The following is a 17928-nucleotide window of genomic DNA, read 5'->3' as shown; positions in this document are numbered from 1 at the left end:
CTTTTCAGCTTCATGGTGCTATCCATGATTAATATCCAGCCCAGAGCTGTGACTAGAAAAGCAGTTATATCTGCTGCATTCCCAGGGGACCCATCCCTTGGGAAAGGAGACCTTGTGGGAAATGGCCTGAAGCCATCTAAGAGAAAGAGTGACTTACAGTTAGCCTTAAGTATGAGGATACCAGGGTGCTGGGAGGGGACCTTTCCCCCCTACCCTCTTGAGTTCTTGTGGCTAGACTAATAATAAAATTGACCCAAGACAGATAAGCAGGAGAAAAACAAATTTTAACTCGTGCAGACGGAGGTCTCATAGAAATGGGGCCTAAGAAGTGGCCAAAGCAGGCAGCCTTTATACTTTTTAGACAAAGAAACAATGAATATGTGAGGAATTAACAGGACAAAGAAACTTAGGCTTTGGGTGCTTAATTAGTGAAGAATCTAAACAAAGTTTGGGCTTGGGTAGTAAATTAAAGAAGTCACAAGATGTGTTTATATAGGCTTCTCTGCCCAAATTCCCTGTCTCTGGTGATAAGGGTATCCTTCCACTTCAGAGGCAGGAAGTACACCTTTCACAAGAGAGATTTATTTCCTGCTTTCAGGAGACTAGGTGGGGTGTGTGTCAAAGTGTCCCTCTTGCATCAGCTCAATCTTTTTTTTTTTTTAAATTAATTCATTTATTTATTTTTGGCTGCGTTGGGTCTTCGTTGTAGTGCGCAGGCTTCTCATTGCGGTGGCTTCTCGTTGTGGAGCACGGGCTCTAGGCACAGGGGCTTCAGTAGCTGTGGCACGTGGGCTCAGTAGCTGTGGCTCGCGGGCTCTAGAGCACAGGCTCAGTAGTTGTGGCACACAGGCTTAGTTGCTCCGTGGCATGTGGGATCTTCCCGGACCAGGGCTCGAACCCGTGTCCCCTGCATTGGCAGGCGGATTCTTAACCACTGCGCCACCAGGGAAGTCCCCATCGGCTCAGTCTTAAGTAACTTTAATTCAAAATAATCAATATGCCATTTAGGCATGTTTTGGGGTGGCCTGCCCTGGGCCCCACCCATGGAAATGGAACCATTGTACGTCTGTGAAGGGTCTAGATAGTGGGCAGATTTGAGGAAAGCAGATCATCTTCCCATTCAAAAACTTTTGCTTAACTTTGCTCACTCTAACACCTTGCACAAATAAAATGCTGGATCTCTTATTAGTGAGATGTGTTTTGCAATTTGAAATTCTACTACCAAGTTGGATCATGAAAATAACTGGCTATGATGGTAACAAGTTAAATAATCATCTTACCATTTAATGAGTTTTCTTATTTAAAGATAAGAAGACCTTTAAAGCTCTTCTCATATTTATCTGCTTCAATTGCATTACGACTATTCTCATTTCAGATCACCCCTATTTTGTCGGTGTCCAATTCCATCCTGAGTTTTCTTCTAGGCCAATGAAGCCTTCCCCTCCATACCTGGGACTATTACTTGCGGCAACTGGGAATCTGAATGCCTACCTCCTTCAGGGATGCAAGCTATCTTCCAGGTAACCAGCTTACAGTTCTTAGCAGTGACTTGAGATGCAGTTATCAACATCTTAGGTTTCTCATAAAATTTAATATCATTGTAGGATTTTTTTTAAAAGTGGAGAATCATTTTTTTCCCCTCTTAACAAGCATACTTTTTTCTCTTAATGAAAATGATTTAATCACATCTACAATGGTAATGTGTCAGCTTTCCAAATCATGCTGATGCTGAGTATTGCTTTAGAGATTTTTGTCATTTTGATAGGTTAAAAAAGGGATTTTCTTTTGTTGACTTTTTGATTAATAAATATATATGAATATTTTATACGTTTATTGGCTTTTTGTTTTATGAATAGCCTGTTCATATCCTTTGCCCTATTTTTCCTTTTGCTATTATCCTTTGTCTTTTTTTAAAAAAAATTAATTAATTAACTAATTAATTTTTGGCTGCATTGGGTCTTCGTTGCGGTGCGCAGGCTTCTCATTGCGGTGGCTTCTCTTGTTGTGGAGCACAGGCTCTAGGCGCGCGGGCTTCAGTAGTTGTGGCCCGTGGGCTCAGTAGTTGTGGCCCGTGGGCTTAGTTACTCTGCGGCATGTGGGATCTTCCCGGACCAGGGCTCGAACCCGTGTCCCCTGCATTTGCAGGAGGATTCTTAACCACTGTGCCACCAGGGAAATCCCCTCCTTTTTTCTTAATGATTGGTAAGCTCTTTATATATAAAGGACATTAATCCTTTGTTAGGTTACAGATACTTTTTCAAAGTGATTTTGTTTTTTTTCTAAGTTGTTAATGAATTTCATTAGTTTTTTTTAGTTTTATCTTAGTTTTTATTTTCCCTAAAGTTTTAAATACTTTATGTAGTCCTTATTCATGTATTTTTTATGTATATGTGGTCAAATCTTTTACTTTTATGGATTATGTCTTCAGTATCCTGCCTAAAGTTTTTCCCTATGAAAAGATTATTATATTAATAATTACCCATTTGTTTTCCACTAGCACTTTTATGGTTTCTCTTTTTTAAAATTTTTTGAATTGAAGTATAGTTTATTTACAATGTTGTGCTAATTTCTGCTGTACAGCTAAGTGACTCAGTTATACATGTATATGCATTCTTTTTTAAATTTTCTTTTCCATTATGGTTTATCCCAGGAGATGGGATATAGCTCCCTGTGCTATACAGTAGGACCTTGTTGTTTATCCATTCTAAATGTAACAGTTTGCATGTAACAACCCCAAACTCCTAATACATCCTTCTCCATCCCCCCACCCTGGCAACCACAAGTCTGTTCTCTACGTCTGTGAGTCTGTTTCTGTTTTGTAGATAGGTTCATTTGTGCTATATTTTAGATCCCACATATAAGTGATATCATATGGTATTTGTCTCTCTCTTTCTGACTTACTTCACTTAGTATGATAATCTCTAGTTGCCTCCTTGTTGCTGCAAATGGCATTATTTCGTTCTTTTTTATGGCTGAGTAATATTCCATTGTATTTATGTACCACATCTTCTTTATCCATTCGTCTGTCAGTGGACATTTACGTTGTTTCCATGTCTTGGCTATTGTGAATAGCGCTGCTATAAACATAGAGGTGCAGGTATCTTTTTGAATTATAGTTTTGTCCAAGTATATGCCCAGGAATGGGATTGCTGGATCATGTAGTAACTCTATTTTTAGTTTTCTGAGCAACTTCCATACTGTTTTCCCTAGTGGCTGCACCAATTTACATTCCCACCAACAGTGTAGGAGGGTTTCCTTTTCTCCACACACTCTCCAGCATTTGTTATTTGTAAACTTTTTAATGATGGCTGTTCTGACTGGTGTGAGGTGGTACCTCACGGTAGTTTCAATTTGCATTTCTCTAATAATTAGTGTTGTTGAGCATCTTTTCATGTGCCTGTTGGCCATCTGTATGTGTTCTTTGGAGAAATGTCTATTTAGGTCTTCTGCCCATTTTTCAATTGGATTGTTTGTTTTTTTTTTGGTTGAGTTATATGAATTGTTTGTATACTTTGGGGATTAAGCCCTTGTCCATGGCATCATTTGCAAATATTTTCTCCCATTCTGTAGGTTGTCTTTTTGTTTTTTTTATGGTTTCCTTTGCTGTGTAAAAGCTTGTAAGTTTGATTAGGTCCCATTTCTTTATTTTTGTTTTTATTTCTATTGCCTTGGGAGACTGATATGGTTTCAATTTTATATTTTCAATTTGTAATTTATATGGACTTTATTTTTGGTGTATTGTGTGAGGTAGGGAATCTGCATCCCCCTTACACTGCCCCCCCACCCCTGCCAATGAAGTAATTTAGATTTGTTTCAGGGATTTCTGTTTTGTTCCATTGGTGATTTCATCTCTTTTTTCTGAATCCTTACCACCCTTGCCATTATCATAGGATTATTGTAAATCAAGCCCGTATCTACCCTACTCTCATTTTTATTTAACATTTTAAAAAATGTGTTTTGCTCTCTTCTGGAGGACCTGTATAATGATTTTTAGAGTCAAGTTTGAATAAAAAAATCCCTTAGGGATTTTCATTAAAATTTCTTTATATTTAAATACTCGTTTGGGGAGAATTTACATCTTTACTTCCTCTCATCTAAGAATATTGTATGTAATAGCTTTCAAAGTGAAAGGAACTAGCCGGAATCATGTGCTTAGGTAGGGGTTATTACCACAATAACTGGATATATCTTGTTTAGAAGATTACCATTGTGGACCCTCATCCTAGCAAATGAGCCTGGCGATATTGCATTTGAGGACTGCCAGGATCGCTGTGTGGTGTGTCTGTGTGTGCTTTGTTACACAAGCCTGCTTGTTTGCGATATTACCTGCTAGGAGAGACTCACAGCTCTCTAGCATTTCCTTTAACTGTGTGCTCAGATGGGAACAGCGTTACATATTTTGCATGTTGGGCCTCTTAATGACTTAATGATCACTCCCTGCACTCTTGAACCAGTGCAGTGGTTCTCACACCGTGCCTTGTGGAGCTGGAATCCAGGCTGCCATGAGGAGTAGACTGGGATGGGGGGCGTTTCCAGGCTCTTCCCTGCTTCAGCTTCCCTACTTCAGTGGAGCTTCAGCTCCACTTTTCCTGGCTCACGTGGCCTGGTTCTGCATGAGATTGCATATGAAGATGAGCTTCCTGTGCTGTGAGGCTGCATGGCTTACACAGCAGATTGGACATGCCAGTGTGGTCCCGTGTTGGATATATGCTCTGACCCTTCCCAGCCACTTTATTGTCTCCATTATTTCAGGTGCTCACACGTGAAAGGAGGATGACAGTGGAACGAGTGAGATGGCTGGGAGAAATAACACACACATAATCGTTCATGCATAACTATCTGGTTGTTTGCAAGCATCAACTAATATAGAAATGGCGTCTGGTTTGTGTGGCCCGCCCACCTGTGTGCTGGCTGGCCCGCCAGTTCTTGCCTGGGGCCTGGTGGTCTCTGGGTAAAGCTCACCAGTAGTTTCTGAGAAAAGTGACTGCTTGCCAGCAACTCCTGAGCGAGGCACAGTGTCTCAGAAAGGAAGGAAAGATCTCTTAACAAGACTCTGATGCTGGGATTGGGATCACAGCTGACTAGCAGGCTTCCATGGTGGTCAGAGAATTCCGGTCTATCAGCCACCAACTGGTGCGGTCCTTAAGAGCAGCCAGCATCTTCTTTATCTTTGTCTCCCTGGCTCCCTAGTGCTTGCTTACTACCCATTACAGTACTAAGTGTAGGTAGCAGGGGAGGGTATAGTCTAGTATAATCTTGACACCTTGCAGGGGGTTTTCCAACTAAGAATGGTGCCCATGACTTAATCCAGTGGCAGACCCTAGGATTCCAGAGGAACCTTGCACTTCAGCTCCTCTCTGCCATGTTAGTGAGCATTGAAAAGCAAATAACTGCTTTGATGGCCAGGCTCTAATGTGAGCTGAGTTGGGACTGTATTTCTGTCAAACAAGATTACTGTCTGTAATCAATCCTAAACAAATGTGACAAGAAATATGAACACTAGACTAATGACTTCCTTTCCCAGAAATTGGCTGATATTATTTAAATGTATGGCACATGTGCAGCTGATGTCTTTAAAACCCACAATGTAAAAAATCCTTGGCTTTGAGCCAATACACCTGGGCTCTAACCTTTGCTTTCTGCTTCGTGGAGAACATTTATCTTTTATTGCCTGGGAAGTTGCAGTAAGAATATTATTTTGGGATCTAGAGCTGGTAAGCTGAACTCTCAGCTACTCTGGTATCTATAGAATGGCAGCAGTTACGAAGACCAGGTCCACCACCTGTGGTGGTCTGTTCAAGAGGCATAATAGTTTTAGGATAGTATTTTTAATTTTTTTTTAGGTTTTTATAAGCTACTCAGAAGTACTTGCAAAATCAAACTAAGTCTTGTTTTGGGGGTCCCCCAAGACCACCCACACATTCAATGATTGACTAGAGGTAATCAGAATATAGTTGTACTCATGGCTAAAATTCATTTCAGTGACAGAGTAAACATACACAGTTGGCTCAGTAAGGGAAAGAGGTATAAGTAGAGTCTGGAGAAATCTATCTGCAGGTTTCCTATGTTCTCTCCCTCCTGTGAGAGGTCACACAGAGCTCACCCTCCCTCCAGCAGTAAAAACGCAGTGTGTAATGTTTATGCCCAGAGAAGCCCATTTGACACTTAAGAGTTTAGAGTTTCTATAGGAGACTGGTCACATGGGCATTCTCTGCCTAGCAACCACCCAAATTCCAGGCTCCCAGAAGGATAGCAAGCGTTCACCACAAATCACCTTGCTTGTACAAACAGCCTAGGCCCAATGAAATGACCTTATCAGTTAGTGATGGAGAAAACGTTCTGAAAGCTAAGTTCTCCAGCAAGCAGGCCCTTCTAAAGATAGCAGCCTCAGGCCTGCTGTGTTAACTCTTTTGCACAAGTCTAATAAATCATTTTTAGAATAAAGAAATCCAATGGGAAATTATGGTCCATTAAATAAATCATTGTAATTACTTGCTGACATCTCTCCCCTGGTGTCTAAATATAATTTGTCCCATGTTTAAACGGTATCCACAAATTTGCATGGCTTTGCTGGTGTATGATGTAATGGAATGAGACTGCTTCATATAATTGTAATAAAAAATTGTAGATTTATACTAAATAGGATATCCAAAGGTTCTTATAATTGCGAGTTTTTCAGTATCTAGAAACAAAGCACACGATCTTTGTCCAGAATTTCATTTTTTTTTTTAAAATTGCAGTATAGTTGATTTACAGTGTTGTGTTAGTTTCTGGTGTACAGCAAGGTGATTCAGTTTTATATAAATATTCTTTTCCATTATGGTTTATTACGTGATATTGAATATAGTTCCCTGTGCTCTACAGTAGGACCTTGTTGTTTTAGAATTCCATTTCTAAGCAACTGGAAAGAGAAGAGGGATGGGAGTCTAAAGTTCGTAGGTTGTTTTTCAGTCCGCGTGTCTCTGGGGCTGCCCTGCAAGGCCCTGAGGTGCAGTCACTCCACACCGAGGTCAGGAACGACTTCCAGTTTTTATGATTCCAACATTTATCATGCCCCTCTGTCAGGTCAGAGTAAAACTCTCGTGCTTAGATAGTGCTTGTTCTGTGTGTTCTATGTCTGAAAGCAAGAACTGAAATGGAGTTTAGTCCACAGTTCACAGAAATGCAGCTCTTTTGGGAAACATGTTTTTAAAGTATAAAACTGGAATCTTAAGACATGTGAGTAGCATTTTATTCTAGGTTTTAGGATCTTAGATTCCATGTCTCCACCCAATACATACTATCTCTTATGCAGAGAAATCATCTTTTTGTGGCGAGACAGGAGGCAGGCCGGTACAGAAAAAGGAGGGAAGTTAACTCCACCATGAACTGTATTAGCTTGATCGTTTCAGACCAAACTCAGAAGTTGAAACTACTTCATAATCGGAGGGTCCTTAAAGGAAGTACAGAGCTGGAGTCAGCGCCTTCCATTTCCTGAGCCCGGGTGTGCTCCTGGGATCTGAGTCCCTTCTCTCTTGCAAGCTCGGGCTTCCCTCTTCCCTTTTCTCTTTGAATCTCGGCAGCAGTCAGGGAGCGAAGGCACCCATTTCCTTCGCCATTGTCTCTGATCTCTCTCCCGTGACTACTGGGCTTTTCCTTCTAAGTGACATGCTGGCTTCCAGCCTGGGAAGATTTTGTTTTCTCTGGACTTCTAGCTGAGGCATTACAGAAAATTGGGAAAAAAGGAAAAAGGATCCATAAACCTATAAACCTAACATAGTCACTGTGCTCGCTTTTGAGTCTTTCCTTCCAGTCTTTAGTCCATATCCGTATATGACTCCTTTCACGCTTGTAATCATAATAGTGAGTGTGTGTGTGTGTGTGTGTGTGTATTTTTCCTGATTCTTTTATTTTGAAAACTTTCAAGCCTACAGAAAAGATGAAAGAATAGTACAGTGAATACTTGTAAACCTTTCACCTAGATTCATGAATTGTTGCCTTTTTACCACGTTTGATTCTCTCTTTCTCTGTGTATATACTTATTTCTGAATCATTTATAAGTTGCAAACATCATAGCACTTCACTCCTAGATACTTTATCATTCATTTTCTAAAACTGAAGACATTTTCTCACGTAAATGCAGTATCATGATCACACCTAAGAAAATTAACATTAATTCAATGACGTCATTTAATATCCAGTCCATATTTAAATTTCTCCATTTATCCCCAAATGTATCTTTAGCTTTTTTTTGAAATCAAAAAAATGTAATCAGTGCTCAATTTGAGGTTCATTTGGTTATGTTTCCTTAGTTTCTTTTAATCTGGGTAAATCGCCCTCTCGTTCTCAGTTCTGCATAACATTGACTTTTATAAAGAGGCCAGGCCAATTGTCTTGTAGCAATGACCAGAATTTGGATTCACTGATTGTTTTCTCATGATTAGAATCAGGTTAGACATTTTGGGAAGAAAAGTTCATTGGGGCTGTTGTAGACTTTATAAGGACACGTCAGGAGACATGTAAGGCACATAACCTTCCCTCTGTTGTCACACGGTAGATGATGCTGAGTTTATCACCTGGTTAAGGTAGTGACTGTGTGGACGTCTCTTTTGTAAAGAAACATTTTTTTCCATTTTAGTTTCTAAAATACCATCCCCCACTGAAATGAACTAGGGTTCCTGGAAGAAATGGTTGGTTTCAGGTCTGGGGCAGGGAAAGTACAAGATGAGCCCAGAATGTATCGCTAGACTTAAAGGAAGGAAGAGTTCAAAAACCAAGGGGGAGATTTTGTATAAGGTCAAAGAAGCCACTTGAAAGGGGCTCACTTTGGACAGTTTGAACATCAAAAACAATAATGACAAAATTGGATTATAACACATTACATTTTTTAAAAATTCTATAATAATACTCAAAAAAAAAAGGCCAATTAAAAAAAATGTAGGTGCAACCCCCAATGTAATAACTGAGTCAAATAAGGATCATCAGTGGATGCCAAAACCATTGGATGCCAAAACCATTGGATGAAAGGTTTCGGAAAACAGGATATTCGTATGTTCTCAAAGCATCACCACAGAGTCTTTATTAATTACAAAAGCCTGTCTTTTGAACTGAACACCTCGTACACATTTTTCCAAGTCGCATGATGCTCTTGCTGTTTGATGGCTGCGTGCTTCAGCATCCACTCAATGCGCCACATGTGCTGGAGCTCACGCCATCCCAGCCATGGTGCTGGGTGCAAGAGAATCAACTGCAAGTCCAGTAAGAACACACACCCTGTCCTGGGGGACTCATCGGGTAGTATAATGGTTCTCTACATTTTGAGGCTGACAAATCACCTTCCAAGAAAGTGATGAAAGCTGTGGACCCACTTCCTGGAAAACTGCACACACATAGCAATTGGAACGGTATTCATATCCCAAAAGCCTCCCATCCATCGATATTCTTCTAGGGGTCCTCAGATACAGACCTCCAGCTAAGATAGTCTTTATAAAAAGGGGATGGTAATAGTACTCACTTCACATGGTAGTGATGAAGAGGACGTTTTATTCTAAATGGAAAGCGCTTAGCACAGTGCCTGGTCTATGGTAGGAAATTAAATGGGAATTATTATTGTGCTATTATTAATTTCACCTTAGTTCCTGTCTCCTTCATCTCTTGCCTACTCAAAGCCTCCTACCTGGTCTCCAGGCCTCCAGCTTTCCTTTTCTCAATCCATCTTCTGCTGTCAGAATGCTCTTCCTACATTATTTTGGAGCTTGAATCTCTAAATGGCTTCCCTTAACTCACAACATAAAATGTACACAAATCCATACGGAACAGCCTGAACTCCCCCAGAGGGTTTAGTGCTTTGGCTTCGGCTCTCACGTCTCCCGTGGCTCCTGTTATACATTCCTGAAGTGCTTAGTGAGAAGGGAATGCCAATCTGTAGCCTGTTAGGATGCTGGTTCCCCAAATTGTTACTGATGGTGGGCATCAGAGGTGGGTGTAGCCTCTCCGCTGATTATACAGAGAGTGTGCATTTCTCCCTCTAAGTCATCCTTATCCCACTTTGGGTGTCTCCTTCTATTTGACTAGAAGAGTAAGATACTCTTTTTCTCCTGTGTGAATCTAATGTGCATTTTCCAGCACTGTTTTAAACTTGGAATCACCTTGCTTTTTATTTTAACTTTTGGGCTACATGGTTGATGTTGCCAGGGGCCATTCTTGCAGTATAAGGTGCAAATGTTTTATTTTTGTGGGGACAGTGTGGGCAGATAGAGCGGGTGCTGTGGGTTTATTTTCTGGATCTGCCACTTACTGGGTAATTTTTTTCCAAGTCCCCAGTCCTAAACCTCAGGATCTTCATCCTTTAGGGTTGCTGTGAGGAACAGTTGAGATGGTGCTTTGTAAACTTTCAACTGATATAAAAATACTACTTTTCCTCCTTTGTTACATTTCAAGCAAAAGTGAACTGGAAAAAAAGATTCTTTTTTGCTTTCTTTTTTGACAGTTCTTTTAAACATCTTTAAAACAGCCCCCCTCCCTTATTGTTGGACTCCAGAACCATACCTGGAGACTTTTTCTTGTAAAGAACTGCTGATAAACCCCATTTGAGTATGCCTTCCCTCAGGGATTAAATGTTGCTTAAAAGGTGCTCTTTATTGATCGTGATTCACTGCCTGCAGATGATGTGGTGCCAGCCAGGGACGGAGTTAATAGTGATATAGACTACTGTGCTTTTAACGCCCTGCTAGGGTTGTGTTCTACCATTTACTATTCAATGCAAAACTCATTCAAAGCATACTAAGTTTTTATTCCATTGCTCTTATATTTTATGGCTTCCAGGGGCTCTTTGAGAAGGAAGTAAGTATAGCAATAACAATGCTTTGGGGGAAACTGTGTGCATGGCAACCTGTTTTAAAACATGCTTTCTCCATATGAAATGGATTTTGATATAAAGTATTATAGGAATGTATGCATGCTGGGAATCTTAAGTATGCTATTAAAATATTTTTAAATTCCGATCACCTCTTTCTGTTAATGGAGAAGAAATGGTTTAACGGCTGCATCAGGGTAGCAAAGAAGGTGGACTATATGAGGCATTACTCTACCCTTGCCCTGGTGCCTTGGAATATATGTTTTCTTATATTGGGAATTTATTAGGAACCAGGAGTCTTGGACAAACAAACTTGACTACGACAAGCCTTTTGTTTGTCAAAGAACCACGTGTAGACCATGGCGGTCAAGTCTTGTAAGTCCAGCCAGTGTTTAAGGATAGCGATTCCCATGCGTTGCCGCTGGTGATTTTGATTTTGTCTTGTAAGAAATAGTACAGTAAAAAACTTTTAAAAAGAGTGCTTCCGTTATCTGGGGGGTACATGCATGTATGAGAGAGAGTTGCTGTGATTTTGACTGTACATAGCCAGACCTTAAAAAAACCTTTCTTAGGGCGTGATAAGGAGAACCATTGCATGGTGATTATAGTTTTTTTTTTTTTTTTTTTAAATCATCATTCATTTGTTTTTAAATCAATGCTATCCAATAGAACTTTTTGCAGTGATGGAAATGTTCTATAATCTGCACTGTCCAATATGGCAGCTGCCAACCACACATGGCTATTGAGCACTTGAAGTGTGGCTCAGTGTGTACACGTGAGGAATGGAATTTTAAATTTTATTTGGTTTTAGTTGATTTAAATTTAGATAGCTACTGCGGCTTGTGGCTACCACATCGGACAGTGCAGGTTTAAAACTTTCTGCTCCTCATATGTAACAAGGCACACACGAATAGTTCTGTATACTGCGGCATTTCAAAAAATTTAACATGTAAGACCCTAATATCTAATAACTCTCCCCACTGAGAAGTGTGTGTGTGTGTGTGTGTGTGTGTGTGTGTGTGTGTGTGTATGTACAGAGGTTATTTAAAAAGACAAGTTGTCTTAAGATAGAGCTGAGATGTCTCGAATTAAGTGAAAATATGCCCCGATAAGTATCTTATGACTTAAGTCCATTCTGTGTGAAACAAAAATGAAGCCCTAAGTCTTACATGGCACAGAGCAGCACCCACATTTTATTGGATGTGCAGGAACCACTGCTGCTCTGCATGTGGAATTGTGTTTCTAGCACTTGTGTTTTGCTGGAGCATGAATGCCATAAAATCAGCATGTTTATAGCAGCATTGCCTATTTTGAGAATTCTGGGTTTTTTTTTTTTTTAATTAATTAATTTATTTATTTTTGGCTGTGTTGGGTCTTCGTTTCTGTGCGAGGGCTTTCTCTAGTTGCGGCAAGCGGGGGCCACTCTTCATTGCGGTGCGCGGGCCTCTAACTATCGCGGCCTCTCTTGTTGCGGAGCACGGGCTCCAGACGTGCAGGCTCGGTAGTTGTGGCTCACGGGCGTGGTTGCTCCGCGGCATGTGGGATCTTCCCAGACCAGGGCTCGAACCCGTGTCCCCTGCATTGGCAGGCAGATTCTCAACCACTGCACCACCAGGGAAGCCCGAGAATTCTGTTCTTGAGTGTTGTGGTTTATGTGGTTGTTCTACCTCCGCCCCTGAACACATACGAAAGAAAATTAGTAAACCCAGTCGTTTGCCTTGGAGCTTCCCTTTGTTAGACTCGACCTGTGCCATTTTGATGCGTTGGCAGAGTTTGGGGCTGACAGCCAGCAGACAGGAAACGAGAGCCATTAGGTTAGACCCACCCAAGTCCACTTGCTGAAGTGGGTAGGGAATTACTCTTGGTACAGGAAAGACTTCTGAAAATCATGCACTTGGCAGTTTTCTCTGCTTCTTTATATTTCCATGACTTTTTGAGAGATATTGTGTTGTAAACACATAACCCCCATAAACAGCAACAGCTCATATTTTCATATAGTTTCAGAGCACATTTATGCATTCTCTTTTGGCCCTCATAACATTTTGATGAGGTGGCAGGTATCGTTACTACTTTTTTCTAGACTCTCAGGAGTCACGTGACCAGTGCGAAGGCATGTGGCTAATAACTAGTACAAGCAGGAGTGTGAGGGCGAAGGTGTAGGCCCACCCCACTCTTCCACGGGCTCAGAGGTGGGGAAGGAGGCTGGAGATACTTGAGAAAATGGAGTTCCCTTGGCCCTTTGGACCTTCTCACTTGTGGTGTCAGGGTACATGCCCTGTGGGGCCCACTGCAGCACACAGCTTAGACTGGAGCTTGTGGCCTGGGTTAACATGACGGGGATCCTGGTCCTACCTTGAACGAGCCGTGTGCCTAGTGAGCCACTTGAACATCCTTGACCTTCATTTCTTCTCACATAGGGAGTTGAGTGCATCTTCCAAATGCCCTTTTGTTGCAGAGGACCAGGAAGGACTCAACGTTTGTGTAGTGAGAGTGCATGGATAAGGATATATCAGTTCTGCGGGGCTGTTTTTTAAAAAAATATTTTCTTTGGTTATTCCCATGTTTTCTTTATTGGAAACCCTTTTGTAACAGTAGAAGTGGTTTTCCTGAATTAAAATCTAACTAGGAGGTATCTTCTACTTGATTGGGTTTTTTTTTAAATTAATTATTTAATTTATTTATTTTTGACTGTGTTGGGTCTTCATTTCTGTGCGAGGGCTTTCTCCAGTTGTGGCGAGTTGGGGCCACTCTTCATCGCGGTGCGCGGGCCTCTCACTGTCGCGGCCTCTCGTTGCAGAGCACAGCTCCAGACGCGCAGGCTCAGTAGTTGTGGCGCACGGGCTTAGTTGCTCCGTGGCATGTGGGATCTTCCCGGACCAGGGCTCGAACCCGTGTCCCCGCTTCGGCAGGCGGACTCTCAACCACTGCGCCACCAGGGAAGCCCCTACTTGATTGGTTTTAAGGATATGTTGATTTCTTTGTTCATCTAAGTAATCTTGTCTTTTCTGCCAATTCTTGATCTTTTTCTGTGTCTTCTCCATACTCTAGCCCCACCCTCCCCCTTTCCAGTATTTTGTCCAAAAGTCAGGGGAGAGAGTGAGGTTGTCTGTTATGATTTTGTTTATGTATTTATTGATATTTACTCCATATGTTTAGGGTAAATCTTTGTTTTCTAGCCTGTCAGCATAGGGTTTCTCCAATTGTTCCCTCTCGTCTCTTTAAAAAAAAGTGGATTTTCACCTTTTATGGAATTCAGACTTCTATTGCTATAAGTCAGCAAAAACGTGGCCAAGGCTAGGAATGGGTCAGGCATAAAACACTTCCTGACAATGTCATCTTTGTAGATCAGTAGAACTCTTGAGGGGTTGATCAACCTGCTGACTTACTTGGGACCAAGCAAGAGGAACCCCAAACTGAGTCCATGGCTCAAAGTGAAAGTACAATTGCAGGACTATCTCATGGAGAAGGTGTATTTCTTCAGGAACCCAAGATGGCGGCATCTAAGTCAGTAATCAGTCCTACTTTGAATACTACATGTAACTTGAGGTAGTTGGGGCATCACATAAAGTTTCTAATTTGAGAATAACAAAATTGTGCAAATTATTTCTCAAACCCTTGGACGTACTAGAATGTTTATTGGAATGGAAAACTTTCATGCTGTTGACCTATATTAGTGGTCTTCAGAAGGTTACAAATTTCAGTCTAAATTGAAATGCTTTTATAAATTTTCTGAATAAGGTACTTCCAATTTTAAGATACAAGCAAGTGATCAGTTCCTCTGACAAAAGAAGGAGACCGTTGGTTGTGGTTGGACTAACGTCTTCCTGGAGTGACTATGGAAGTAATAATAGAATATTCCTTAGTATCTTCTCTTAGTGGGGGTTAATTATGGAAAGTGTTTAGGATTGTAAATAGGATAATTGTCCAGAGTTTTTTTACACCTTGCTAAGTTAATTCGTCTTTTGCTCTAGTGATAGATACAGCGATGCCAGTGATGACAGCTTTTCAGAGCCAAGGATAGCTGAGTTGGAAATCAGCTGAAACTGATACGTGACTTGGAATCACCAGGACTGCCTGAGAGGGTGAGTGAGATGGAACCTTTAAGTTCTTGTTTGTTTTACAGACAAGCTGTCTTCTTGGTGTAGAAGGGAGCATCACAGGACTTGTCTCGCAGGATCCTGCTCCCCTGGGATGCTCCTGTTTGCATAGTTAGCAGGACGGACTTGACAGCTGATTGTGCTTCTGGGAATCTGGAATGCACCTGAGAAAGCAGGCAGTTAGGTATGCGCCTGAGGCCAGGAATAAATATATCCTTGCACCTATAAATGGATACGTGGAGGCTGATAGTGTAGCTGAGGGGTCAGCAAACTTGTTCTGTAAAGGGCCAGACAGTGACTGTTTTCGGCTTTATGGGCCCTCCAGTGCGTTGGAGAGGGAGAGCAGGCTTGGACAGTATGTACATAGATGGGCAGGGCTGTGTCCCAATAAAACTTGATTTCCAAACACAGTGTGCTGACCCCTGGTCTAGGTCACTCATGGAAAAGCAGATTTCCTTGGATTTGTAGAAAATAAAATAGTGTTTTCTTTCTTTGTAGGGAGATGCCAGAGACTGGCTTGGCTTCCAAGGGCAGCTTATGTCCCTCACGGCTCCTGGATGGCTTTATTCCATTCATGCTCAGAGGCAGATGCTGCCTGGACAGCCCTGCTCTTTAGCAGGGACAGCAGCTTTTGGAAAATTCGTACAGAGTCAATCGCTCCAGTGTGATTTCTCTTCTTATTTCACTTAGGGGCAGAACATTCCTGTTCACCAGGGAAGGCACATCCGGGTCTATTTAGGTTTGCCTCAGACATGGAGACCTTCAGAAGCAAACCAAAATGGTGCAAAGATTAGTTGGAGATACTTGCAAGGCATATTATTCAGCTGCTGATGTGGCTAATACTTTTTTTTTTTTTTTTTTAAGGCTCCGAAGTAACCGAAGCCAAGATGAAGGAACTATCTAAGGAAATCACCACACTCATAGAATCACTCTTTTCTCCACCAAACATGGGATGTACAGCCTCGAGGGGAATCTAATAATATGCACTTTCATGAACCAGAATCAAAGGGGTAGTTTTCTTTTTCCCCCAGAGGTGACCTTTGGTTCCTGCAAATTTCTGTAGCCAATTAAACTTTTCCCAGCAACTTCAATGGGCAGAAAGTGTGTTGGTGTCTTGTCTGGTGTATGGTGACGTCCAGGAGGTGAGGAAGGATCCAGGTAACTGAGCCTTCTCTGGGCTATATGGGAAGGCTGGCAGGGCACTCGCAATAACTAATTTTGTGTCAAAAATGAGTCATTCTGTTACCTGGAATTCAGCCACAGATTTGCATGTGAACCAAGCTTATTTCAGTTTTTCACTCTGTTTGTTTGTAGTAAAAAGTAAAATGAAACAGGTCCAAGACTGGGGGTGGTAAGTAAGGCCCTGGCCTCAGGCACAGAATTTAAGGGGGCATAAAAAAACTCAGGAATCAAGATCAGTAACATATATATATATATTTACTTGAGGTGAAATTCACATAACATAGATTAACCATTTCAAGTGCAGTAGCATTGGGTACATTCGCGGTGCTGTGCAACCACCACCTTCATCTGGTTCCATCCCTCTTCCCAGCCGCCCACGCAACCACTAATCTCCTTTCTATTTCTATGGATTGGCCTATTCTGGATATTTCATATTAGTGGAATCATATAAACATGGCCTCTCGTGTCTGGCTTCTTTCACTGAGCTTGATGTTTTCAAGGTTCATCCATGTTGTGGCCTATGTCAGTTCTTCCTTGTGGCTGAATAGAATTTCCTGGTATGGATTAGACTACAATTTGTTTATTCATTCATCTGTTGATGGACATTTGAGTTGTTTCTACCTTTTGGCTTTTTTGGATAGCGCTGCTGTGAACATTCATGTGTAAATAAATTTTGTTTGTTTGTTTCTCTGTTTTTGTTTTTTGTTTTTGTCACGCCGTGGGGCTTGTGGGATCTTAGTTCCCCGACCAGGGATCCAACCCGGGCCCTCGGTAGTGAGAGCACAGAGTCCTTAACCGCTGGACTGCCAGGGAATTCCTGTAAATAACTGTTTGAGTATCTGTTTTTAACTCTTTTGGTAAATGGTTATACCTAGGAGTGGAATTGCTGGGTCACGTGGTAATTCTGTTTGACTTTTGGCGGAAGCATCAGTAATATTTTAATGTAAGATTTTAAAAAACCAAAATTCATAAAAAAAAATTTACAAAGAGCAAAATACCAAATTTTAAAATAAGGACAGGATCCAGGCCTGCCCCTCCCTCACCTGCTCTAGTCCTGGGCCGGTTGTACAACATTCGCATCCAGTATGCTTCCTGATTTCCCTGTTGAATGTACTTGAGATGACTTAGTTGGTGCTTACATTTGAGCCTTCTGAAACTGATTTAAATATTTTAACTGCTCGGTTAATTTTTTTGTGGTTGTCTTTGGCCTTTAACTGTTTTCTCTTAATGCTGTAAAGCATTATTTTGTGAACTGCTGCAGAAAATTCATCTACCAAACACATGCAGAAATGAAATGAATGATTCTGGTAAACAAAAATATTAAAGAGCTTTAGGGCTCCACTTGTGAAAATTACAGCTTGAAGATCACAAGAGGCTCCGAATGAAAAGCCCACAAGATAGGTTAAAAGCTGGTATAGGCCTCCTAGAGAGAGGTATGTAAGCACAGAGGGGATGCTTGAACAGCACAAAGAGGTAGTCTGGCTTAAATGGGAGTTTTCAATTGTAGTAATTATGACTTCTAAAGTTACTTATAACAGAGTGCTTACCTTCGGGCTAATGATTAAGAAGCAGCAAAGCAGCCTCTTTGTTGTTGCTACAGGAGATTTTCTCTTTTGGAGACACCCGTTGAACTTGGAATTCAGCGAAGCGCAGAATGGTAATAGCATGGCTGCTTACGGTAGTGGAGCACATAGAAAGGTATTATAAATCAGTCATTCGACAAATGTATCTTGAGCCCCCAGGATGAGCGACACATGGTGTCAGGTGCTGGGGGAAGTGAAGGGGAGCAGAATTTGCCCCCCAAATATGTCTCTT

General features: G+C 41.4%; 1 protein-coding gene across 9 annotated transcripts in view; it reads left to right on the top strand.

The window, feature by feature from the left end:
- CTPS2 (CTP synthase 2) overlaps positions 1-16800 on the top strand; it is a 128940-nt gene extending 112140 nt beyond the window's left edge. For all 9 annotated transcript variants that reach the window (XM_082375689.1, XM_082375684.1, XM_082375692.1 and 6 more), the window contains 3 exons: positions 1376-1520; positions 14806-14916; positions 15796-16800. In XM_082375689.1, the coding sequence (XP_082231815.1) occupies positions 1376-1520; positions 14806-14875 (215 nt within the window). In that variant the 3' untranslated portion in view covers positions 14876-14916; positions 15796-16800. The remainder of the gene's footprint in view (positions 1-1375; positions 1521-14805; positions 14917-15795) is intronic.
- Positions 16801-17928: the final 1128 nt, after the last annotated feature.

Source organism: Balaenoptera borealis, assembly GCF_965194805.1.
Source record: "Balaenoptera borealis genome assembly, chromosome: X".
NCBI lineage: Eukaryota > Metazoa > Chordata > Mammalia > Artiodactyla > Balaenopteridae > Balaenoptera > Balaenoptera borealis.
This window is presented reverse-complemented; position numbering and strand designations above follow the sequence as displayed.